At 33.5% G+C, this 27,557-nt stretch overlaps 2 protein-coding genes across 2 annotated transcripts in view; one reads left to right on the forward strand and one right to left on the reverse strand.

Annotated features, from left to right (window-relative positions):
- The first annotated feature begins 701 nt into the window (after window positions 1-701).
- On the forward strand, window positions 702-15,442 carry LOC111512466 (uncharacterized). The gene is made up of 5 exons (XM_074183041.1): window positions 702-858; window positions 8,436-8,499; window positions 11,827-12,132; window positions 13,449-13,754; window positions 14,578-15,442. Exons 1-5 carry the CDS (start codon window positions 838-840, stop codon window positions 15,309-15,311), a joined length of 1,431 nt encoding a protein of 476 aa, XP_074039142.1. The 5' UTR covers window positions 702-837; the 3' UTR covers window positions 15,312-15,442.
- Window positions 15,443-16,044: 602 nt separating this feature from the next.
- The window catches only part of ChT (Choline transporter), a 40,148-nt gene continuing 28,635 nt past the window's right edge, over window positions 16,045-27,557 (reverse strand). The window contains 1 exon segment of the mRNA XM_074183042.1: window positions 16,045-23,774. Within this exon segment, the coding sequence (XP_074039143.1) occupies window positions 23,578-23,774 (197 nt within the window). The 3' untranslated portion in view covers window positions 16,045-23,577.

Below are 27,557 nucleotides of genomic sequence, written 5' to 3' on the forward strand. Positions count from 1 at the left end.
AATTTGCTTAAATTATCATTCGTTTCATCAGCTACATTAAAATCTTTTTTTTTATAATTTTCGTACTAAATTTCACATAGAAAATCATGCTGAAGATTCTTCCTTCCAAAAAATGTATGATGGTTCCGATCCGTAAAATATGAAATGAAAATATTCTTTCAAAAATTGGAATATTTAAAAAATATTCTGCAGAAGACATGATTACTTCATAAAATTTGTTTCAATAGTGAACGAATAGAAAGGGCAATTTTTCATATAACCAATATTGTTGGTTTTCAATTTTCAAGGGTTTTTAAATACTTAGTCAGCATTTACATATTTTATTTGGATTAAAAACATGAGCTTGATTGTTTTTTATCTTCCAAAAATTCAAATTTTTCACCTATTTCTACCTCAATAAACAAATTCAATACAACGTTCATTTCATTTTTTCCATTCTATCGGCAACTTTCCATGTATAATTCAAAAATTTATTCACACTGCTTCCCATAAAAACAATAAACTCCGACTAAAATGACCAGCACATAATAGAAGTGATGTGAAATCTCAAAGCTCGCAATTGCAATTGTCGTGACCATAAAATAACACAACTGGTTCATATCATAATATGCGCATCATTCTATACTATGTAGTAAATTTATGTAATTCAAGGTTATGATGGTAGATCACCCCCGTTGAAGTCTTCTTCGTTCTTCTTGGCATCTCCCACGATCCTATCACCACTTTCACCAGTCTCATCACGGGCAAGTGTATAAATAAACGCATAGAAGATAAGCAGGCATTGACTTCGTGACAGCAGAAGTCTTACTTTTTGTGTTGGTGCAAGTGACTCCAAACATGAGGGGATTTATTTTAGTGGTAAGTGATGTGCTTCATCACAAAGTTGAGGAATGGTTGACGAATGTGAAGTAGAAATTTCAGAAAAAATTATCAGAAAAAATATTTCGTTTCATGAATTATTTTTGAAATTTCCAGTGAATATGATATACAAAAACACTGACAAAATTTTTGAAGAGGCAAAAAAATTTTTAGTAATCCCAAATTATTTTAATTACCTGTGCGAGTTTTGAATAAGGGTTGAAAAACCCTATCAATATATGATTCAAAGTTGTTTTTGGTTGGAGCCAGTGGTTTAGGTATGAATACATTCATTTAGATGATGAGTAATAGGTTTTAATGGAATATGGCATCAAAATGAAATTAGGGGAATGGAATCAAGGGTTGTAATGAATAATTTTCACAATAGATATCAAAAAGTTCAAGTTTTTTCAATGTCATCTTCATTTGTTGAAGTTTTTATGTAGTTGTTAAAATGAATTCTCTACTCAAAAAGTGAAATCAAAGTAATGACCACCAATGACATGGCATGGTTCCCAATGGAAAAATTTCTGTTTATGAATAAGATTCACAAGATTTATCTGCAATAAATATAATTCTGATACGTATTATGAAATGTATTCTCTTCTAAAAATGTTTTATCTTGAAAGGAAACCGATTAAATATATGTTTAAAATATGTTTTCCGTTAATCAGCTGCCGCCCCCATACGAACGACAACTCTCAGAAGTTGAAAAACTTGTGCGAGCTAAGGACTAACGAGGTCTTACCTTTTAACGTGTGATTCCTAACACGGAATCACACGTTAAAAGGATTAAAGAAGATTACAAACTTCATTCAGTGAACATTCACATAAATAAATGAAAAAGATACAAATTGGGAAATGAAAAGTAATTTTCATCAAACGTAATACTAGTTGAAAAAGTTTTTCATAATTTTTTTCATATCAAAATAATCGTTTTGTAGATAAAATACAGATTTTCAGTGTTCTCATTGATATCCTCCTTTTCAAATTTGGGAAGGATAAATTTTGTGATGAATTCGGTAGATATCTGATGAAAATCCATGATAACGTAAACAAATAGTTCATTGTGAGATTTTCAGTGCACAGTTCACAAAACAATAGCTTCTTCTGTCATATTCATACTAGTACAGTAAAATGATGCGATTTTGTAACCTGTCCAGTGAAAATCTCCCAATGAAATATTTCTTGAAAACGAATTACAAATTGAATGAATGAATCAAACGATAATAATTTTCCTTCACACCTGAACAAGTTATAGAAATTTGATCTGATGATACCAACTTGACCATCGTAACGTTTTTTTTTTTTTCAAAACAGTGTTTTCACAGTTCTGGTGTGTGAAAAAGTAATTTCGTCGTATTTATGTTTTTATTATCCACATGTCCAAGCACTCATTATTAAGTTTGCAAAAAATCACAACTTCGCGGGTATTGACTAAAATGAAAAGTAGATTAAACTTAATTTTTATGAATTATTTCAAACTTCAGTCGTATATTGAATACATTACAACTGAACTACGAAAACTAATTTTCTTTAATTCATCAATTCATAGAATCCACTGACCCCACAAATTCGTTCTATATATATATTTTTCCGTATTTGCAGCCATCACGAAGATAATCAAAGCATTTTTCTCGATTTTCTAATCTGAAATAAGGATCTGTAGAAGTCGTAAAACACAGATTTTTTCATAAATACTCTTCATATGTTTCTACTATGTCTCTCTTTCGCAAATCTACCCAGCATTCATTAAAAAATATTGGGAAAAAAATAGTTTTCACCCAAGTCAAAACACCTACATAATAAATTGATGGATGTAGTCATTACTTCTTGGTAGGAGATCATGATGAAAAGAGAAATGAAAATTTCTATGTTTTTTTACCACTTTTATTTGTAACTAACATTACTGCAGTTTCGTCCTATATGGATATTTTCAAACTTGAACAATAAACTTTTATTGGTTTTGTTTCTGGAAGAGAGCGTGAGTAATAATCACATTTTGTATATTTTGGGTTTGCTGACTTTTATCTATCAGCATTTTCAATTCCGTCACTTTTTCTTTCCCTTTTCAATTGACGCCAGACTTTATATTTTGCTGTGAAATATCTTCACTGAAAACTTTCAGTTGATTTAGAATTTACGATCAAAGTTCACTATTAACATCCTAATGTTCCCATCCAATTTACATAATCTTTGTATGCATTCTTCATGCTAGGTTATAAACAAGTTACTTCCATTCACATTCACTCATTACTTTCTTCGATGTTTTCCATAACTCTTTCTCTCGATTGGGAACAAATTATAATTGCTGATTGTTTTTAAGTTGTTTATTGTCACGTTTGGATTTCAACATTCTACTATTTCTCTACATGTTTGAACGGTTGGTTTATTATTTTCATTGGCTTGTTCAGAATAAAAATTATTTTTCGAGCGGGTAAGTCGAATACAACGCAACCGCAAAACGTTATCTTTCGTTTTCAATACACTACAGCTGAGATGCTTCGTCGGAAAAGAAAGTCTTCTCAAAACTGTACTTCATCTGGGTTGTATCTCATCATCTTCCAAATCTCCATTCACCCAGAAAAAGGGTGGTTTATCATAGTTTAATTTCTTTGTACATCACTACAATTGAATTAAGTTGCATTCATTTATTGTTGCTTGAGAAAATATTTATTTTCAAAAGTGTGTTCCATCTTGATTGTGTATCTGCGTCATTTAAATCGTAATTCAACCAGAAACGAGTGATTCATTGAATTTTCAGTTTCTCATACATCACGATGATGAAACAAACTTCAAGTTGCATTTTTGTCTTTTGGTAGTCTTGTTCATCATTTCCAAGTCTCCGAAGGGAATTCCGATCTCATGACTTTAACCTCTTCATTACACCCTTTCCAACAATCTTGTTTCCTGTACTAGCAAATTTATGTGTGATTTCATCAGAGCTATCAATATTATTTTTGATTTACTTCATAGATATCACTGGAGTTTTTTCCCAACACCAAACCGTTATTTCAACACCTCGACACGTGTTTCGATCACCAAATGATCACCTTCAAGAGGAAGTTTGATCTTCCTCTTGAAGATGGTTGGGAGTATACTGATAATTCTGAGACCAGAATAACTAGCTGGATCATTATTCTTGGGCAATCCATCGGCAATTTTCCACGGGTCTGGAAAATATGATCGTTCAAAACAAAAATTGATGATATGCGTGATATATTTATCAATACATACATATACATAAATATACACAAAGAGAGCAAAAATCTAAGATTATGGCTGGACGCTGATTTTAGAGTCCGGAGCAATGTGACCTCTGTTTGTGCGGGTCTCCTATAATGTTTTGCGTCGACTATTTTAGACTAGAGACATAATGAGCACTGCTCCTGGATTGAAATTTAATGAACTAATAATATCTAGACTCATAGTCACAGCACGTGAAAATAGTTATGAAAAGAACAAAACTTGCTATTCAGATGAACTGGAAAACCATCTCTATTGATCACAAAGATTTCTTCAACCCACTTATGAGTTTATGATATCATTCATGGGATGGCTTTCAGTTTTATTGGTGTTCTATCCAATTATGGTTTATTTATAAATTCAGTTGAGTGAAATCAAAAGTTTGGCCTTACAACAATTCTTTGACTTGATCTAAATATCGTGAAATCCCAATTCAAATCTGCTATGACATGCATTAAAAATTATCATGTGGATGAAAAAATTAATGAAATAGATACATTGAATTTAACTTTTTTTAATTGTGTGTTCCAATATACAATTGCTGAAACATCTAAAGTCTGAAGGTTAAACCAAAATAATATAGTAATGATTGTGGTCATAAGGACCTTCCATAAAATATTCATATGCTTCAACCTCAACAACAAATTAACTGGTTGACAAATGGAAGGATTAAATTTTGATCCAACTTCTTGATTCTAGTTTCGACAAGTTCAGAATCTGTCACAACTTACCACTGAATAGAGTCTTTTGGAAAACGGTTAACTAACCCCTGATAAAAATCACTATTGAATTGCAGAGATGAAACATTTATATTTACTTCTTGATCTTTCATAATTCGTTCATCATGTGTCTTCCAGTTATAACATAGTCCAAAACTTCTCATTCAATGGTACTGATGATTTCATAGAAAATGTAGAATAAATTACCAAAAAATGCTCTTCCAGAAAATTGAATTTATTTGAAATGAAGTTTGAAAGTTCAGACTTCTGAAGAAATTCAAGTCTCAAATGATATTTCAATAATGATAATACTTTCCTCACACTTGAATTTAGGAAGTGACCCGAAAACATGAGAGATCAGATAATATACCTGTATAGAAAAATGTTATGGAAAAATATTATTACGATAATGCCTTTCTAATCGAAATGGATTTTATTACTAGTCACTATGGCCCTAATTGTAAAGGTTGTTTTATTAATTTTCTATCCTTCAAGGACTTTCATTCAAATTTGATTAGGAATGCAATGTTTCAGTATTTGAACTTGACTGTAAGCGTAAGCAGACAAAAATAACCAAAGCATAAAACATATGCTTCCTGAATTCCTCTTCTGAAGGCCAAGTGGTAGTATAATAAAAGTCCGGACTCTGATTCGTTTCATGATCTAATCTTCTTACCATTACTCAATATTTAAAATTCTAATTCACCGATCCGGGTTTCATTATGGCTAAATGGACATGACATGACTATTTATTCTACGTGACAAACTACTGTTAGGAAATAATGAGCTAACATTGCTTATAATATAATCAAGTCTACATTGTTTAATTATATTCATTTGAAGTAACTTCACTTGTACTTTTATATGACGTGACAAGTGGATGATACGAATTCAATAGGTGCAAATTGAGTAATTGATTTGTAGTGAATAATAAATAAGCACTGAATGGTTCTGCTTATGGAATTTTTCATTAAGTTCGATTTTAGCTAGAAGTGCTTTCTGAAAAGGGTTCAATAATTTGAAGGTACGACAGTTCATGAAAATATTTAGATATAATTAATAGAGAGTTATTTGTCTCTATTTGGTCGGTCGGTAGCCGGTCGGTTTGACGTGAGTGCTTTGTTCACTCACTCAAATCGACCGCCGTGTTGGTCGGTGGTTCAAGCCCCAGTCTGAACGATCGATTTTCACTTGCTATCGTCCAACCCGTGATAGGAATCACACGTTAAAAGGTGAGACCTCGTTAGTCCTTAGCTCGCACAAGTTTCGACTTCTGAAGGTTGTTGTTTGTAGGGGTGCGACAGCTGGTTAACAAAAAACAGATGTTAAACAGATTTTTTTCTTCCACAACAATCTGAGCTATTTGATAACCCATTTTTCAATATAATTTCATTCAAACAATTCTTGTTATATTCGAATAATCTTATCTTGAATCTTGTAGATATCATCAATAAAGTTATGACGTCCTTACACAAAGAAAATGTTTATAATGTATGAGTAAAGCTTGTCAATTCTAGGAAGAGTCTTGATAATTGTATTTCTTCCCCTCTCTCTCGCTCGCTCTCAGCTTCTTCTAACGAAAGCACATCCAGTGGACGATAACATAACGAAATTCAGAAAGCTCTTTCTGCATTTAACAGGCTGTACAATCTGAACTGGTAGAAATTTCGTTTTTCGTCCAAAAATGTCTTATCAACACCTTTTTTGATGTCTTTCAAAGACGTTTCACTCAATCGTTACAGAAACTTCAGAACCATATTAAACTGAGACAGTTCTTAAAAGTAATTTATACATGGTCAGTATTCAAAGGCATAACTTATGAATTTTGGAGTGCCGCGAGGTTAAACTCTTGGACCTCTTTCAGTATTTTTATGTATTTCTGATTTCCATCGATTTTTCGAAAATTTTACTATGCTGCACTATGCTGAAGACCCAACATCAAATGGATGAACATTGATTGGTTGATGAATCTAAGGTTTGGGATGATACGATTTATATATTCAAAAATCTGAGATTATGGCTGGACACTGGTTTTAGAGTCTGGAGACATGTGGCCTCTCTTTGTGGAGGTCTGCTATAATATTTTGCGTCAAATATTTTAGACTAGAGGCGTAATGATCACTGCTCCTGGATTTCAATTTTGTGAAAGACTAATTATATCCAGACTCACATTCTGTCACGTTATTTGTGGTATTACCCTTGATACGGGGTGATGCTAAGCGCGTTGATTTGACCATATTTCCACCAAATCTAGTTGAGATTTGAAAAAATCTGTAAGTGTTACCTCTTTGTGAAGGAGAATGAATATGAATCCCAAAAATAAAACAGATTATTCATTCAAAGCACTGAATTATTCAGCCATGCGAAACAGAAATTAATTTATTTTAATAACGAGAGACTTTCAGTTCCACCAAATATCAGAATGATATTTACGATGGCTACAAATATTACTACATATAATTTCTGAAACAAAATTCAAATTATTTCACAAATCTTTTCAGTGAAGCTCAAGTTGTGGATCAGCGCAAATTGAACTTCGACTTTCATCGATTACTTCTTTTACAAAATTTTGTCTTTAATTTTGAATATATATTAACAATAAATAAACATTTTCAAACAAATAAATAAACATTTTCATTGCTATAAACCTACTCAATTCAATCCAAGCTATAGAGATCATATCTATTTCTATAATTACAATTCCATAATAGTAGGCACTAAATTATCCATTGAATCGAAAACATTGTTGAGGTTGACCTCATCTGTTCAATATAATTTCTGTATGTCACTGCAAGAGACAGATTAAGGCAAGAATGTCAGTTTATTCTGAGAATTTATTGTCTACTATTGTGGAATTATAGTACCTACCTATATACCAAAGCTACTTTTAGGGTTTCTGACCGTGGTCTGCAGGTTTCTATGCTTAACATTTCGTCTACGTTTACGGTAGACATTATCAAAGGTGATTAGGTAACGGTCGAAGTGCTCAAAGGTATTTCGACCGTTACCTCATCGCCTCTGATAATGTTTGCCGCAGTAGTAGACGAAACGTCAGGCATAAAACCTAAAGATCACTGCCAAAAAAATAAAAATTGCTTAGACACAGTCATCCCCAGCCGCGAAAGTTTACACTCTTTGATCTATCACTAATGTTTAATATAGGAAATGAACAAGAAAAAGAATTTCAATGTTCGTAAACAAAAACAAAATTTGTTCCGGGTGAAATTTTCCTCCCTTCTTTTGAAAGTATCCCTCTTTATTTCCTTTTTCAATAAATAGATTCGACATTGTAAGGAATATCCCTCAAATAAATATCGATCAACATTTTTGAGAATTATTGATCATCATAGAAAATTTTCGAGACTCTTTCTGCAAATATAATAATGATAATAATCACCATTGTTGCACAGGCATTGTCACTCAAGGATTGTTTTACAGTTCTTATACATCTCTGTATGAATGGATTATCAACTTCCATCATTGATACATTTTCAATTGTAACTAACGTGATAATTAGTAGAGATGGTTCAGCATTCTCAATCAATCATATATATGTATGATTAGAAGTAATGTATGATTAGAAGTAATCAATAACACTGTTTTTTTTTTCAGAGTTGCACACTTGCACTATGCTGTGTTTACGGAACCAACGCGGGACAACTCGCTAAGCGTGAAGGTAAGCCGTCAGCAGTTTCTTCTTCTTTCTCTTGATAATCACTATGAAAGTGAAAATTATCCTCTACCGGTTACATATGTACAATGGTTCGTATATAATCATGACCAGAATTTCGTACATCAGATAGAATGAGGTTGATGAGTAGCTATTCTAATTAGAACTGATTAGATAGCGGTAATTAGGAACCACTGAGATGAAATGAGACAAGTTATAATTATAGGAAAAAGCCGATACAGATATGCACTGATGAATATTATTGGCAATATAGGAATTGGAACAATTGACTTGATTTTTATTGATGTCAGTCTCAGTTGAAAGCAAAAGACGAATAGGTACTACTTATCATCATGCATCTCATCGGCTCCAGACTGAAATCAATTTCCACTGTAGACAGTCACTAGATAATTTTTCGATTAAAAACCTCAGTCAATAAAGAATATAAAAATTATCAGCTGAAGAAGGTGAAAGTTTTGCACATAAAATATATCACAAGTAATTAATTTTAAGGCAACCACCATTAACATCCATCATTTTGAATTAACTGAGAACCGTAACTACTGAGATCCAATTATGTACAGTGTGATTTTCAAATATCGCAACAAAAATAATGAGGTCAACTCAGAAGACCTATTGAATACAAATACTTTTCCTATTGAACGAATTTGATCGTCATCCCATTCATCGAATTCGAAATTCTTCTCTCAAAACGTATTGACAAGAAAAATCGTCGATGCCCCTTGCTGCAAAATACTGGCTAACCAAATGACTGTTTATTTCAACATATTTTCAAAAAAATATTCCAAGTAGCATCAATTTTCCATTCACTTTATTGAGTTTGTATATTAGCTATTATGAGTAAGTAATTAATGTAATGCAAATGTTCATTATTTTCTCGTGTGACACAAACAACTCAAAATTATTCCGCAACTTGTTTTTGAATAATTGAAATGTAATAGTAAAACCGTCTTTTCAAAATGATATCATTGATTTTCCAAGGGCCAAATCAGTTTCAACTGGGTCAAGCACTATAACTACACCATATTTTCACTTCACAAAATCTGAGGCTGTTCTTTGCAATAATGTTTCGTTCAATGTTCATGAAGGCCAAAAATTTAGAGAGATTTCAAGAAAATATGAGCATCAGATAATGCCACATGTACCTCTTACCAATATATAAGTGCCCTTTTAAATAATCAAATGTGAGGGCAGTCGATTATTGGTTCATTCTTTTTGAAGTCGTTCAATTCTCTGAACAAAACTCAAAAATCTAGTCGAAATTGAATTCATTTACCAATATATGTTATTGCATTATTGTAACTACAAATTGTTTCTTTTTCATATTTCAGCTCTTGGTGTTAATTCGGTCGTATTTCAAAAGTTTCATGGATACATACAAAGTTATAGAAATCTGTTTAGATTCTCGAAGTCGAGCAGATTTTCATCTGCTTATTGGCAAGCATCAGAGAAATTTTTTAGTAGTATTTTCCAAAATCCCACCTCTTCAATATAATCCATCAATATCTATTGTACACTCTGAAAAATAAGTAACACAGCAATTTTCTGAGGTGCTCAGTATAATTATCGGTTAAATGGAACAAAAGCTCAAAGGTAAAACATTCGTATTCCAACACTAGACAGTGCTGTTTCGACTCACCATAGACCTCATCAGTGATGCTAGGCTATACCACGAATGCATTACTGGACTGTTTCCTTGGTTCCATGACCTGCATGAGTGTAACTGCTCCTACCTCGTTTCTTTTTGATTTTGAAACGATTAATTCTTCAATTTTTGTTGAACAATTTGGTAAAGTGAACTTTGGAAAAAACAAAAGTCATTTTCATCTCTTGAACTTCTGATGTAATGTTGGTTTGTCCATCAATCGCAGATTATATTTCGTTGATGTTGTTGAATTACTCTTGAAGTGGGATATTGAAATTATCGAGAAAGTGACAAAATAATCACATCAAATTTACTTTCTGTAATGACTAAATAACTCATTAACGCTAAACTGTATTTAACGCGATTTCAGACTACAAAAGTTACGAAAGATTCTAATCGACGTTTCTTCAGATCGATCAGACACAACCTATCCTCTTTATTTTTCAATACATAATATATCCAGCATTATGTATTGTCAATTCATTGCCATAAATGAGTAATTATTAATCTGTTGGAAGATTTGACTGGATTTGAACGTAAACGATTACATTTTTTTTTTCAAATAATTAGACCATTTCAAAGTTTATTGAAATGATTCCGATTAGTTTCGAAGGTATTTTGAAAGAACCGAAAACAGCTAATTTCGACTCAATGTTTTACTTTCAGAAATTATATTGGAAACCCAAAAACACTTCCTTTTTTGCCAATTTTCAGGCTAAACAATATGGCTATCAAAGATATTTACTCCGACGCATCGTCTACGAAAAGCCAATCCAAATTTTTATATGGACACAAAAAATTACCTGATATAAATTAACTCATTGATGTAGCACTCATAGTGGATATTTTTCTACTTTCAAAAGGCCATTCAAATTTTTACATGCTGACCATTCTTACCTTGGACACTTGTAAAGTAAAAATGAACTGAAGTACTCGAAAAGTAACACCAAAGGTATGAACAAATCGGCAGACCGAAAATATTTTCAAAAAAAAATTAGTGATTAGTTATATCTTGAGGACAATAAATATCTGGTTGAAAATTTGAATAGAGAACCAAAATCTCTTTCGAATGAGGTTACAGTTTACAAAAGTGTAACAACCGTAACTAGGAGTTCACGTTTTGTTTAGTAAGCGAAAAAACTATATAAAATTGAGAATGTAAAATAATCAATTACAAAAATTAACGGGACTAGAACCAGAAATCAGTCGAAGAGAGACATACATACATAATTATTCAAGTCACTCATTTAGGTGTGGAATGAATACACACTGTCCAATGCTTTTCACAGTCCAACAGGGACGTATACTTCATTTTGTATAATGTGGTACATTCATTTCTTGTAGGAAGAAAAGGAGAGTTCGAAAACAACAATGGAAACAAATTCAACATAGGAGAATCACCCGATTCTATTTCGCCCTGTGTAAATCGTGTAAACATTTCAAAATTCCTGCTTCCAAATATTTATTTTCCAAATGAAACTCATTTTTTGCTGTGATTGATCATGAACCCTTTCGCTTGAAGATTATTGAAATTGATTGTCACATTGAAACACGACTTCAATGTTTTCTGATTCTTCTAGTGAAATCTCTCTCTGTTTGACCAATGTAAAGTTTCAGACAAAAATAACGAGTCCGTTCTCGACAGTAATGAATTTTTCAATTTCCAGCACCGATATCCAACAGTTACCTCCCACCTAGTGGTGGTAACGGAGGTTTTGGAGGATACAAAAGTGGAGGAGGCGGTGGATTTGGAGGTGGAGGTGGATTCGGAGGTGGTGGTGGGTTCGGAGGTGGTGGTGGATTCGGAGGTGGACCATCCAGCTCTTACGGAGCACCCCCTGCAGGACCACCATCTTCAAGTTACGGGGCCCCTCCTTCAATTCCTTCTCCTAGCTATGGGGCACCCCCTTCTCCTAGTTATGGAGCACCTCCGTCATCTACCTATGGAGCACCTTCTGGAGGAAGTGGTTTCGGTAAGTACAAAATGTATTTGAACCTGCAGCCCATGGCGCAGTATGAAGCGGTTAAACTACATTCAATCTCAAAAATTATGTTCTATTCAAGTTTTTTCAACTATATTTAAATCACAAAGTTATTCAAACTAGGTATAAACAGAGTGATGAAGTTACAGAACAAGTAGCATATTTTGAAAACATTTAGTACAATGCATCTCTTTCCAAGTTCATAATTATGATCTCCGTTACCAATCTGAAGACTATAAAGTCTAATATTCTACGATTAAAATCGCCGTTAAATAAGTCTGGTGAAATTTCGAAAGAAAAATAGACTGAAAATAGTTTTCAAAAATATCTTCATTATTTAAATTGGAAGGGTATATTTTTAGGAGAGATCAATTTTTGGAAAAGAAAATTTTTGGCCTTTTACTAAGACATAGTTGGTTCTGATAATCAAATGTAATTTTAACAAATAAGTTTCGAATTATTCTCAATTTTTCAGAAATATAAATTGAATGAAATGAAGGAATTGGACCTTCATTCCAATAACTTCGATTTATATCTTTTGGATTTCAAAATAAAACACACAGTGTACTCATACACTCTTAAATTCAACAGTTCAGTTCACATGTGATGATTCATTTTGTAAAGAATATCAAGCAGAACTTTTTATTTGAAAAATATCGCATCTATAACTGAAAACAATTTGCTTTGCTTATATAATCCATGTGGATATGAAATCATTGTTTCTGCTTTTTAAAGTGAGAACTCGCTCATAAAAAATTGTTGTAGATTTTTGTGTGATACCATGATTCACCATTTTGCAGTAACTATTATGGATGTTCATAGAGGGAACAAGTGACTAATATAAACAGCCATGATGGTGTTATTAAAAAAGATCATCAAATGAAAATATCTGACAAATAATTGGGCTGATCAGCAAAATCAGCATCATGAGACCCAAACAAATATTTATCAGTAATCACAGCACTTTTTCCAAAACAGAAGGCCTTCGCGGCAGTTTTTCAATACTCGCGTGTAAATTGAGTGTTCAAGTATACTTGATATTTGTTGCACTTGAAACTTCAGCATCAAGGTAATTATGTGTGAATCTAGAAGTGTTGTAAAAATCACATTTCAAACCAAATAATCAATATCGTGATACCATAGGAAACATCAAGATTTCTCACGGATACCGAGAGACAAAGATGTTTCGTACTAATGGGTTTCCACCCAACGTACTACTGTATTTGAAAATATATGTTTTTTTCAAACGCAACTTCTGATTTTTATATACCAGATCCATTGTAAACATTCAGTATTTCAATATCCAGGTGGAGGTGGTGGCGGCGGATTTGGCGGAGGATTTGGGGGTGGATTTGGAGGTGGATTCGGCGGTGGAAAGAATGGAGGTGGTGGAGGCATCTCAAGCAGCTACGGGGCTCCTCCAGCAGCACCTTCTTCATCTTACGGAGCTCCCCCGTCTCCATCATACGGTGCTCCTCCATCCATACCATCCCCATCATATGGTGCCCCTCCATCGATTCCTTCCCCTAGCTATGGGGCTCCCCCATCGCCCTCCTACGGTGCTCCAAATGGTAATGGACGAGGTAATGGCAGAGGACATGGAAACGGCAGAGGTAATGGACTTTTTTTATTGAAAAATCTATTGATGTTATAAGAGTTGTACTTGTATTTTTCATTTCTCATAACCTTTCAATTACGTCTGCGGAATGATGACATAAAGACCATAAACATATTATAATTCATTAAAAATTGCTTACCATTGGTCTTTCAATTATTTAAATGAAATATTCGTAGTTGTGAGATACATATAATTATTCATTTGACAAGATTTTCGTTTCAATTTGTTCTTTCTTGGAACTATCTCTTATACTGAAATGAAAAATATTGAAGATGCTTTTATGATAGTGAAACAAGTTCAGGAACATTATTTCTCTCATAACAGATCCAATACTCATTCATTTTTTCATTCTGATAGAATATGTATCGAATGTCTCAATCCATTATGTAGTAAAAAACTTCGTGTTGTTTCAGAGTAACACTGAGATAAAATTTGACACATTTTTGTTTTATGGAATACACTGACATTTTATGATCAACATGAAAATAAAAAATGTCTGCTTCAATTCGATGTTCTATTCCATTGTACCACCAGCACCATTATTTATATTTGAAAACCAACAGTGATATCTCAATCTTGAGATTTTTTGATTGAAAATTATGAAACTATTCAAGATAGGTAGTTTTTTTTCATATTTGCAACCTCTCTAAATTCAGGAAATACTTTTGTTTCATCTCTCAACACCACATTGAATGAGAGAACATTCAATATTGATGAACAGTCAGATTATTTGTTACTTCAACTCAATAATATTCTACGAATCCAGTGAACATATTCTCACCCTAATCAAGTTATAAATTCCAATTCTCTCCTTTCAGGCAAAAATGGCGGAGGAAGACCATCGGGAAGCTACTTACCACCTTCAACAAGCTACGGAACCCCAATAGGGCCCGCCCTTTCCTCACATGGCAACGGTAAAGGTAATGGAGGCTTCTCATCTGGTCCATCTTCATCATACGGTGCTCCTCCTGCTGGTCCTCCAAGCTCGTCATACGGAGCTCCACCCTCTGGTCCACCAAGCTCATCCTACGGTGCTCCTCCGGCTGGTCCTCCAAGTTCGTCATACGGCGCTCCCCCCTCAGGTCCTCCAAGTTCGTCATACGGCGCTCCTCCTGCTGGTCGTCCGAGTTCATCTTACGGTGCGCCTCCTGCTAGCCCTCCAAGTTCGTCATACGGCGCTCCTCCCTCTAGACCCCCAAGTTCATCGTATGGTGCTCCTCCAGTAGGACCTCCAAGTTCTTCTTATGGTGCCCCAACATCCGGTGGAGGAGGTGGTTATAGTTCTGGAGGAAATGGTTATAGTTCTGGAGGAAGTGGTTATAGTTCTGGAGGAGGTGGTTATAGTTCTGGGGGAGGTGGTTATAGTTCTGGAGGAGGTGGTTATAGTTCTGGAGGAGGTGGTTATAGTTCTGGAGGAGGTGGTTATAGTTCTGGAGGAGGTTATAGTTCTGGAGGCAACGGTTTCGGAAATGGCGGTGGAGGAGGTGGCTACAGTTCAGGTGGAAACGGAGGTGGTCAAGGTTACGCCAGCAACGGAGGTTATTCGTACTAAAAAGTTCAGAAGAAGCGACCATATACATTTTGTAAATAAGTAGATTTATTTATTTATTAGAGCTATCCGCAGTATTACCATTTAATGTAATTTTTGATACTTGAAATAAAATTTTTAGTTTTATACTTAAACTTTCGTTTTAATTTGATTTACAGCACGGTATTTTAAACAACAATCAGTTTGGGTGTCAGATCGAAAAAGATACAAGTGGTGCAATTTTTTTTATAAGAAACTCAATCGCAAATGAAGCTGATGATATGGCCGCAGTCAACCAAGGATTGCAAAAAAAGGGTGTGACGTGTCTGTAAAGCCAAGCCTAGATACTTCTGTAGATTTATTTTGCATCCAATGAAATTTTAACAGTTATTGTACTGTTCATTCTTGACAACGTTTGACTTGTGGCTTTGTTGTCACTCAACATGCTACTTTCAATACCAATTACATAGAGATTACCTACCATAATGATGGTGAATTGTTGAATCATAAATCTTTTGATTCAAAGAAGCATTGAAGATTTTGTTAATTGGTACAAATCTTTTCAAAACTTTTGGCATTTCATTTCATCACATTTATAACACGATTTTGTTCATACTATTAGTGAATGTCGTTTGGTACCGAATTACGAATATTCATACAATTACAACAGAAGATGTCCAAAATCAGCTGTTCTGTTCAATTTGGGGTTCATTCAAAGTTCAGTCGATTTATACTGATGAGGAAAAATGAAAACAAATCTATTCACTTCATTTATTTCTTACAACAAGATTCTAGATATACATTTTCATTCTAACAGTTTATACATCGATAATAGTATTTTAGCAATGCCATCTAGGGGGTAACAGTCTATATTACTTTTTGTATACAGCTTACCAAATATAGGATTTTTCTCTGTGGAGATATATTGAGGAAACCACTGAGTTTTAAACACCTCATAATATATCAATATTTTCTTCCTCATGCGGAAGTGATTTTCAATCCTCATAATATGAAATACTCGAAGTGATTTCCACATATCATTTGCAATATATTGCAGGACATTTTTAGTTTAAAAATGATCTTCGACTATTTACATCAATTGTTAATCCAAAATATGATGTGACGACATAATATTTGTCAATGAAATAGTGTAGACTCAAATCAATTTCATCTCGTGAATTGACTATTCGTTTGATGGAAATTATTTCATCTTCAGGAATGGCGTAAGTGTACTTAATAAAATGTGCGTAAAAATCAAAGATTTGTACACTTGAAAAATCATGTTTACGTGTGCTTTATAAATATTTACAAATGAGTATTGGAGAGGTAACAAATTCAGTGGATATACATCATCATTGAACCAATGAAAGTCTGATTTCTAAATATTCAAGACGAACCAATTGACTTTCGATTATCAAGTTGACGGGAATTTGGTCGAAATGTTGAAGAAAACCAATTGCTGAGTTGTCGACGTTTCGAAACTTCATTGTATCATCTTCAGGACTCTAAAGTATAAGATGGGACTCTAGAATGTAGTTTTGTTAATAACAGAAAACAACATAGATGTAAAGTGTTCGAAGCGTTTTATTATTTTTAATTGTTATTTTACATATTTTATTTTGCTTTTAACAAAACTACATTCTAGAATCCCATTTTGATATGTATGTGTCATACTTCAGAGCCCTGAAGATGAAACAATAACGTTTCGAAACGTCGACAATGTTACAATTGCTTTTCTTCAACATTTGACCGAATTACCGCCAACTTGACAATCGAAATCATATTCAACGGTCGCCATCCTATTGAACCAATTAACCTTTCATTTCTCAGGAATATATATCCTTTATAAAAATCCCAACAACTATTTTCAATAATCGTGAAACGTTACCTCATAATCTACAATCCACAAATTCAACAGATTCAGTTGCATTATCCACTGAAAAATAACAACTATTTACAGAAGAACTAATTAACGCAATGTTTCAATGTAAACTGTTTTCTGTTACGAAATCTGCTGAAATACTTTGCAACACGAAAAACACAAATATACGACTTAAAAAGAATATGGGTAGGTTGGATTGTGACAGAGTTCCGTATTTTCGGAACATCGACCCTTTTTTAGTTCTGGAGATACACGGAAAAGACGAAAGTTTCAGAAATAAATTTTCTGCTTCCACTTCTTCATTTGCAAAAATACCCGAAATATGTTCGCACTTCGCCATAACAACATTCAATGTACTATCAGTATATGATTATAGAACTTTTATACCGCCGTCTGACTTGGGGCACCGTCGAGATCAAAATTTTAGATTCGGTCCTATATTTTTCTGTAGAAATTTTTTCATGATAATATTCATATATCGTCGTTCAATTGAAGTTTTTTCGATATCAAAAAAGTGATTTGAAGGACGAAAAAAGCATCATTTCATTTTTTTAAACATCGATTCTCATATTTTTTCATATTTTTCAATGGATGACACGAGAACCCAGAAATAAATCATTAGTGATGCAATACAAGACAGTGCTGTTTCAACCTACCATTTTTCGCACCAGTGGTACTATGCTAAACCACAAATGTATTGTTGGACTCTTGTTGAACCATAGCCACCCACATTCCTCTCCACTGATAAAACATATATCAGGTATTGAAGTATGAATATTCTGTTTTTGGGCTTTGGTTTTACCTATTGAAAACGGCTCCGTTAAGAAGCTCGGTTTATTTAGTCGAGTGTGAATAGGTTTGAGCCACAATAAACCCTTGCGGGTTGCTGTGGAAGGTCGAATAGACCTACACACCTTGGACCTAACCCAACCTACCTATTGAAAAATATGAAAAAATAAAATATGAATGAGTGTAGTAAGCAAAATGAGCTGCTATTCCTGTAGATAGATTTGAATCCATTCTTCTTTACGAAATTCATGGAAAAATTTTAATGTTATTTGCCATTTTACTTCTTGTCACGGTTACGAACGCATCACACCCTATTGTTATAAGTTGGTTCTTGAATTGCTTGAATTGTTCTATAGCTTTCTTTTTTCCGAAGTGTTTCGGAATTATTTGCATTCTTTTCTTTATTAACTTTTCGTTTGATAATGGACAATATCCAGTACCAACTGATGCTAAGTGAGAAAGGTAAAACCCTAATCGTTGTCGATGGGTTTAAATTCCGTTGGCACAAAGCATTGGCTAACAATATTCAACGGATATTATTTTTGGTAAACTCTAAAAAATATTCAGGAAAGAAACAATGAGAAATATTAAAAAATTCAAGTTCTTATATCAAGCTCAACGTTTTTCATGTCGGCTGTCACTCATTATATCGCTAAGAAGATTCAAATCGGATATAATTAGTTGAAATTCCTCAACATGTTAATTATGAAAAACAATATCACGTCATTAAAATTTTTATTTCTATGGAAAAAAATGTTAGTTCACAAAATTCATACAGTGTCGTTTTCAGAAAATAGTTTACATCGAAACGTGTTCAGAACATCATTTCGTTCAACGAAATTTAAAATGATATGTATTGTGATATGTTTAGATTTCTTCTAAGTCTTTACCCTCTGCAAGATATGTATCTGTTTCACAATGAATCACGGCAATATATACGTGAACGTTACACTAATTATTTATTGTTTCACCACATTCACACATCGAGAATAATTTCTTTGTTGAAATCGAAATAACAATAACGATTAGATGAGAAATTCCGTGAGATCAATTCTAGAGAAATTATTGTTGATTTGTAGCTTTTGCAATTGCCTAGCACCCGGTGGGTGCAAAAAATAAATCTACGATTTCTTTCTCACTTTCTTATATCATACAGATAATAACTCCATCATTAACATTTATTTGTTACCATGTTTCTGGAAGTTGTGAAAACTATCCATCAGCATATCATCAAAATAGTTTGATATCTTGGTTATTATCAAATTTTTAAAATGGGAAAGAAAATTGAAAGTTGAGAAAAAACTGGAATAAAACGGACTTTATTCAAGCCCAGACACTCTATAACATTCTTTTGCAACTGTTGCAGGAAAAATAGTTGATTCAATACATACATTACCTACATCATGAAATAAATATACTATACCTTGACTGCCTAAACGAATAATACCTATATAAAAACTTGTTTTATTCGAAAAAGATTCAGAGAAAATTACCAAATCGGTTGCAATAGCTACAAATTTTACATTTTCAGAGACTTTTCGACAACGCGAATAATAGAAATGCAAAATTTCAATTTGATAAGAAAAATTGCATTAATTTATATTCATAGAACAAGTTAATCTAAAGCGTAAGCCCCAAAAGTGGGTTATATTTTATAATAATTCAAATACTAGTTCCATGCACTTTCATGGACTTTTATCGATTTTAAAGCAGAGAAATTTCAATTTCTCTTTTTTTGAGGCTTACGATTCAACAATGTTAACAAAAAGAGTACTCCAAAAATCTGTTTGGTTTCAGCAACTCGTTCAGCAAAAATGGTTTATTTGTTTGGCGATTACTTTTTTCGATTATATCGAATGAATGCTAATTTTCTAACCTCTTTCATTAAGGTGAAAGGGTAATGAAACAGCTTGGTCTCGTACTCTTTCTTATCATTTTTGATAGCGGCAAATTTCAAAACTTTAATGAAATTCAGAGATATTTATTGCATGTCTGACTTATTGATAAAGTATAGACGTTTTTGAGTCACTTTCTGGAATATTTTCCTGGTTTTCTCTATTGAAATATAGAATACCAGAAGTGCAGGTCCACAGTGGAACTGATTTACACGAAGTAATCAGTTCAAATTTCTACAATTCATTGTATTACAAAAACTGGAAACTCATGGAAGTTGTTTCTATAATCTCAAAAAGAGAAATAAGCAAAACAGTTGTTCCATAATAATAGAGTGAATTGTATTATTTTGGGACTTTTATCGAATATGAAGAATTGAAAGTACCTTTTTCTATGCGTCCCACCTTCTGAAAAATTCATGATCTCTCTTAGATTCTTTCTTCATTGAAATCAACATTTTTCCAAGAAATCTCAACCATGACACGTATATCAATTCAAATGACATCTGGACTATTTGATTGATTTTGTTGCTGAGTTGCTGAAAACTTAGTAATAATTTGTTAGTACTACTAGAATTCGATGTAAAGATATATTCATTGAAAGGAGAGATAAAAAAATAACGCACAATTTTCTCTGAAATATAACAATGATACAATTGGTTATATGAATTTCATAAAACTATTATGACTGAACAATTATATAGTGTTACTAGAGGACCCATCAAACTAAGCATGACTTTCCCGACTCGAAATGAAATTTCTTGTGACTCGAAACATTAACAGTTCAGTAACTAATGATATCAGACATCAGTCATCGAACTTACTTCAGTTCACTGTACATCTTGCAGGATAATATTTTTTGTTTTCTACAAGGACACCTTCAAATTTGGCTTTTCATCAAGTATCGGTCAACTCCATCACATACTCGAAGTAATATTTATTATTAAATTCTCACTCACAAATGGCAACAAACTGATAAAAATCAATGACTCGTTCACTTCGGATTTTCACTTTGTCTCTGTCTGGAAACCAAGATGAATGGGGAGTCTCTAGTGAAGATAGAAGTTTCCCCAAAAAAGTGTGTGTGGTATAAAACAATCCAAGGAAATGAAACAAAAAAAGGGGATCCCAAATTCACTAAGTATAATTGGATAGCATCTATGTGAATACTATGAAAATATATGCTGAGGATATATTATATATTCTCCTTAAGAACATCCTGATCTAATGATTTTATACAAAAAACCACTTTTTCATTGACTCCAATAAAATCACACAATATATTTTTACTGAAATGAATTTCAGATCAGATTAAAATTATTCATATGATTTTTTCAATATATCCATTATTTTCTGAGAAAATCATGGAAGCAATTCAGTGATTTTTCGATTTCAATAAAATGATAATTGATCATTCATTAATAATTCGGAATGGTGAGAAGTTCAAAATAATACTTTTTTCATTCCAGGGACGACAGAACTGATATTAAAGTCTTATACTCAGTAATATTTTGTAGTAATGGTTGCGGTTTCAAAAAATAATGTTTTCTCATACCAAAAAATAATTTTTCTTCAACCTCTCTTTATTGAATGAAAGTGAAAAGTCACAAGTGCAATACCCCGGTTTCGTTTTTTTGCTATGAGCAATAGAAGGAATCTCGAAAATTAACTAATGGAAAAAATTATAGAAATTATCAATACTGTTGAATAAAATTTTCCTTAATGTTATTCATGTCATTTGATTCATAAGTAATTCTGGTTGGTTGTTCTACCGATTGTGGTTGGACAGCAAAAGAAACACTCCAGAATGTTTGCGACCATTCCAATTTTTGAATTTTTGATCAAGGAATAAAAATAATTCAAAGCTTATATCCTCATATCCATCTACTAGTAATTTTCCTTCGATTCTACTCCACTCTGAAGTTACTGATCCTAATCTAGTTTGATATATCTTCTCAATGTTCTATTTTGTTTAGACTTCAATATAATCATTAGTATAAGAAATTAACAAAAAATAAATAATAATTGCACAAAGAAACTTTCCCTCAGTTATCTTAAAGGTGCGATTTTGTTCCATCCTTTACATAAAAAATGACGTATGCTTCTCCACGTATGCGACTTTGGTGAAATTGGTGACACGTGTGAATCGTTGTATTTGTGCCACGCGCCAGTATACGGGTGTCTGCAGTATGCTGTACAATGTCCTCTGTTAGTAGTCCCACTGTGATTTAAAAGTGCATATAGATTAAAACAAGTAGCCACATTTTCTGCTGCAAAATTGTCCATATCCAATCCTTCTAGAGGAAATTCGATGGCATCATTCAATTTGCCTCTACTTTCCGTTGGAGAGAATCTTTTTAAATGTATTACTGAAATATAGGGAAACTTGTGGATTGATTTCCTTGCATTTCGAACACGTCGGTTTTTCATTTCCATCCAAAGTTTCTTCTCTTGTAAAAGAAGCCAAGCATTGCCACAAACTCAATTGGTCGGTTCTTTGTGGTATGGAGAGAGACAAACCCCAGAAAGGATCAAATGTTACTGAAGAGTAAGAGTGTCTGCATTTCAATTGGCCAACGAAATTATCTACACTCTTAGAGTTATGCATCCTCAAATATGTGAGCCATGACTCGTGTGCATTTCCGCTGTCGCTCAATTTTTTGTCAATCTCCGTTAAGATTGGTTTAGGTTTCTCATTAATTATATTAACCTCTTCATGTAATCCTTCTAAAAAATAACGGAGAAACTCCTGGGCGTCTTGATGGGAATTACCCATGAATCGAGGAGCAAAACTTTGAATCTGATTTTTTAAGGAGGCTGTATTTACTACTTTATCAAATGAATCTTCTGACCACAACTCCTTGATGACTTCTGCAAAAGATTTGATTGAAGCACCCTTCGTACTAGAAATACTAGTATTGATATCTTTCATGAATTCATCCTTTTTCAAATATTCCAATAACCATCACGTATTTGATAAACATTGGATTACGCAGTTCATGAAACAGGTGTTACCAATATTTTTCAAACCATTTAACCCAACTTCGATGAGCAAGATATTCATTTGTTTTTTTTTTAATCGATTTTTTCAGTCTGTGTTTTTGTGCGAACAAATCATAAGGTATTGGTTGTTCTAATAGTTGTCCTGATAAGACAGTCAAAACAAATTAATTCTAACTCTTCAGAAAAACCATGAACAGATGTTATTCTGTTATTTGGTTGAGTTTAAAATATAATAATTTTAACATTTTTATTTTTCAGACCGGAACTTCATGAACTTATAATTCTGAGGTGAACCTCAATTTTTCTTTCACTCATGAATTCTTTTTAAATTTTTTTGGTATTTATCTATCCTTTCCGAATCTTCAGATGTCTTAACCATATTTCAACTACAACTGCTCAAAACTATACTGATGAGTCTTCTAATACATCTATATTATGCAACATTAATTTAAACATTTGAACTCAGAAAACAGATTATATACTCAACTGACCAGCAGTTATATCTATCGAAATAACAACACCTACCTCAGGAGAAGAAGGTTCCAAAAATGCATGGAAATAAAATATAGATGGAAAACCCGATGGGTTTCTCAAAATGGAATCAACTAAAAAATGCTTTCCCTCATTCTTGATAGTTTTCATTTCATATTTCTGTTCTTTTCAAAATAGATAAATGAACTATACCAGTGGATCCCTATTTCAAATCGAAGACATTCCCATCATCTCATAGGGTGGTTTGGCCGTTGTCTAGGGGGTTGGTGGCCGATCGGGATCCACCACCGCTGCCTATTGGTGCTCTGAGCTTCTCAAGTTCTGATGCTGGAAGGTCCTCATCATCGGTTTCCAGTGCTGGATTAATTCTACCGTTTCTTTCATCTTTCCCTACTAAAGTTGCCGCTCCATATAGTTTACCCATCGCACCTACAGAAACAAACACCATGTAACATAGAACCATGTAACATAGAACATAAATTCGACGAAATAATTACACATTTCCGAATGAATGCGGTGAAAAAAATCAATATTATAAATCAGGGATTTTGAAATATCAAAAATCATCAAACAAATATGTATAAAACTCCCAATGAAAGGAGAAAATGTATTGATTCTATTTGGAGCTCACCACAAAGATGAATATCATGCACAAAGGTTTCTATCAAATGCTCTACCAATCTTTTTAGGAAGTTTTGGAGGTAATGTATTTATCCAAAGACGTTTAAACTATAGAGAACCAATAAGAATTCAACATTATAATAATTTTTCTCAAAATATGCAGTGCACCAGATAATTTTTTTAGGAATTTGGGACTATCAGAATCACAAACTGTCGAAAATCAATGAGAAGTATTTGAGCTGATTGCATTTAGTTACAGAAAATTGAAACGCTCTTGTTTCCACAGTTCTCTACGACTGTAGAGTGTTAGATCTTATTAGAAACATTTCTCATAGAACAGTGTACATTTTTGTCAACGTTCTCGAAAAAAAATTGAGAGTCAGGTGAACAACGAGTTTTAAATCCAAGTATATAATCGTTGCGAATATTGAACAAAACTATGAGGCATTCATTCAAGGATCTCAACTCAGCGTCGCGCAACAGTATAATTTTCATAAAGTAATAATAAAGTATCAAGAGAGTGGTTGCTGTATTTAGTGTTCAAAAATGCAGTTTATTGCTTCTGTTGCAAGCTATTTGAATCAAAACATAAAAATAAATTCTGCGAGGAAATTAGTGATTGGCAACATCTAGCTTTGTATTGGAGCAGACATGAGAAAAGTTCTGCTCATTTCAATAATTATAAAAAGTGGACAGATTTATGTCACGCTCTTAAAAATAAAAACACTATTGATAGTATTCAATAAAAACTTTTAGAGGTTGAAAAGCAGGGCTGGTACGATGTAATCAAAAGAATAATATAGGTATGTGGTCCAATTTCTAGGTACACAAAATATGGCTTTTCGCGGCCAAAGCCAAAAATTATACGTCCGTAAAAATGGTAATTTTTTAAAAGGTATTGAACTGTTAAGAAAATTCGATGTTTCAATACCTTAACATATACGTCGCGAATGATTTGGATTTCAAAACTATGCCGACTTATCTTGGAGATAAGATCCAAAATGAAATAATTTACTTCTTTGATTGAAGACCTGTTTACTTGTTTATATACTCGGTATTCAAATTCAACATTTTATTTTAAATTTATGTCAAATTAATGTATATTTTTCAATAATACTGGATTGTACACATCTTTGCAGGAAAAATTTTCTGCAAATGATTCATTGGATATTAACGCCGATGATTTGTGTGAAGAAATTGTGTTGTGTCAGTCTTTTGTCAAAAAATTAAATGGTGTGGTGAAAATTCTCAAATTTATATATTTAAACAATTTGACAGCTATTTGCCCTTACATCAGCATAGCATTACGAATTTTGCTAACTATGCCAGTTCCCGTAGCAAGCGCGTAAAGGTCGTTTTCTAAATTAAAACTCATGAAAAATTATCTACGCTCAACAATGAGCCAGGAAAGATTAATCAATTTAGCAACAATATCCATAGAGGAGGCCATATTAGACCATATAGACATACACGGAATCATTAAGGATTTCGCAAACAGAAAAACGAGAAGAGTGGAAATAATATAATTTAAGTATGTTTATATTTTCAGATATTACAGACTCTTTTTGTTTTTTTTTTTAAACATAGCCTACGTAATAGTTAAATCAGTATTATTAGAAAAGTCAGATATTTTGTTGTTACTATCTAAGTATTCAATTAGATTTAATATTATAAATAAAGTATGTAAAAACTTAATTCATGTTTTATTTTTCGCAGTAATTGGTAAGCGAAAGCTACTTAACTGGTTTTACCTATTTATGAAAATATTATCTAAGTAAATAAAACTGGAGAACATTTATTACGGTCAAAATTAACAAATAATAAAAAAACATAAGTTCAAACATGAAGATTCGTGAAAAAAAGAGGCGTTTCATAGGTTTCGCACACAGGCGCTCTGGTGGGTCGGCGCGGCCCTGTCTCAACTGATTCTCAATGTTGAAATTGATAATACCAGGTTTTTCCGCTATTTTAAAGCTCTAGGGCCTAGGGTGATCACTAAAAATATTTTAGATGAAAGATAAATATTTGAAGTTCATTACCTGAGAAAAACTAAAGTAAACTTAGAATATTGCGCGCTTTTATTAAGCACTTGCTATCTTCAAATTTGAATAAAACAAAGTATGTGTGGAATATCATCGATATTCTATTCATTTGAAAGACCTATTGATGCTTTGCTGATGACAGCACACTTGTCTCATCATTCCATTTGTATAACAGGACATATGCTAGAGAGGCACATCTTCACCGGCAGCAGGAGGTTGCATGTGCAATGCCACCAAAACCCAGGCATCGGTTTTCTCCAAGAAGATGAATGTTTCCGTACAGGATATAATAATGTCAGGTCAAACAATTCCGCTTTTTGCTTTGATAAGTTTGTTGGGGGTTAAAATGGACACCAATATGTCTTGGCACAATCAAGTCATTGGAATTGCAAAGGCTGCTTCCCAAAAACTTGGAACACTGTTCCGAACCAGAAAACTGTACACACCTCAGCAACTTTTGATGCTGTATAAACATCAGATCAGACCTTCTTTGGAGCATTGTTTTCATGTATGTAGCTCTGCCCCTGAAGTTGATAGACTCCATCCACAAAAGAGCCATCCGCCTGATTGAAGACGTGAACATCACTTACAACCTTGATTTGTGTCTTTTCTATAAATAATTTCACGGGAAGTGTTCAAATGACTTGGCACATTTTATTCCACAAAGAGCGGTATATATCAAAAATTCTTGAGGAACTGTGGCTGCTCATCGTTTCAAGGTTTTAAGGTGGCTGCTCATCGTTTTAAGGTTCGAGTTACACCTCGAACTTCACTGTTTGAGAACTCTTTCATCTGGAGAACTGCGTTTGTGTGGAATGAACTTCCTGAGAACGTTTTCCCAAATGAATTTGATCTCCAGTTATTCAAATCCAATGTGAATCGCTACTTTCGCACAGGCACCGCTCTGAGAGTGCCTTAAAAAAAATTCTATTGTGCTTGTGTTTTGTCCTTGAAAAAAAATGTGTGGAATATAACATCGTTCAAATGTCCGCCACGGCGCCTCTGAAACGTCCCATTTTCCATGATTCAGGCGCTGAATTTGATCGATGGCATAAGTTATTTTGTCTTTGAGGGCCTCTATGATTTGTAGCTATTTCGCATACACCTGCGACTTAAGAAAACCCCATAAGAAAAAGTCTAACGGGGTCAAATATCACGATTTCGGTGGCCAGCTTACTTAAACTCATTTCTGATCGTGCAGAATATCCAATGTGGCATGAGCTGTGTGGCACGTATCTGTATCTGTAAAAAAGGGAGGCTGAGTGTAGACTCAAAGCACTTAAGCCACATGTGACCCATTGTACATCCTCCTGAGGAGTTGTCCTCCTAGGTCCATTCTGTCTTTTCCAGGAAGGTTGACAGGTCACTAGGAGACATCTCCTTTATATCGGTGAGTGAAGGCCAAGACTCGCCGAACACACACTCTCTTTGGCAACCTTGAGGTGTCTTACGACGGCCTTCGTGAAGGTTTTGGAAAGTGCAGTGACATTACTGTCATTGCGCGGTTTCTTCAACCTTTTTGGGGTTCCCTCCGTGGAGGTGCTCATTT

This window comes from Leptinotarsa decemlineata, unplaced genomic scaffold (genome assembly GCF_025532065.1).
Source record: "Leptinotarsa decemlineata unplaced genomic scaffold, Ldec_3_MD MMD2_tig00026330_RagTag_RagTag, whole genome shotgun sequence".
Taxonomy (NCBI): Eukaryota; Metazoa; Arthropoda; class Insecta; order Coleoptera; family Chrysomelidae; genus Leptinotarsa; species Leptinotarsa decemlineata.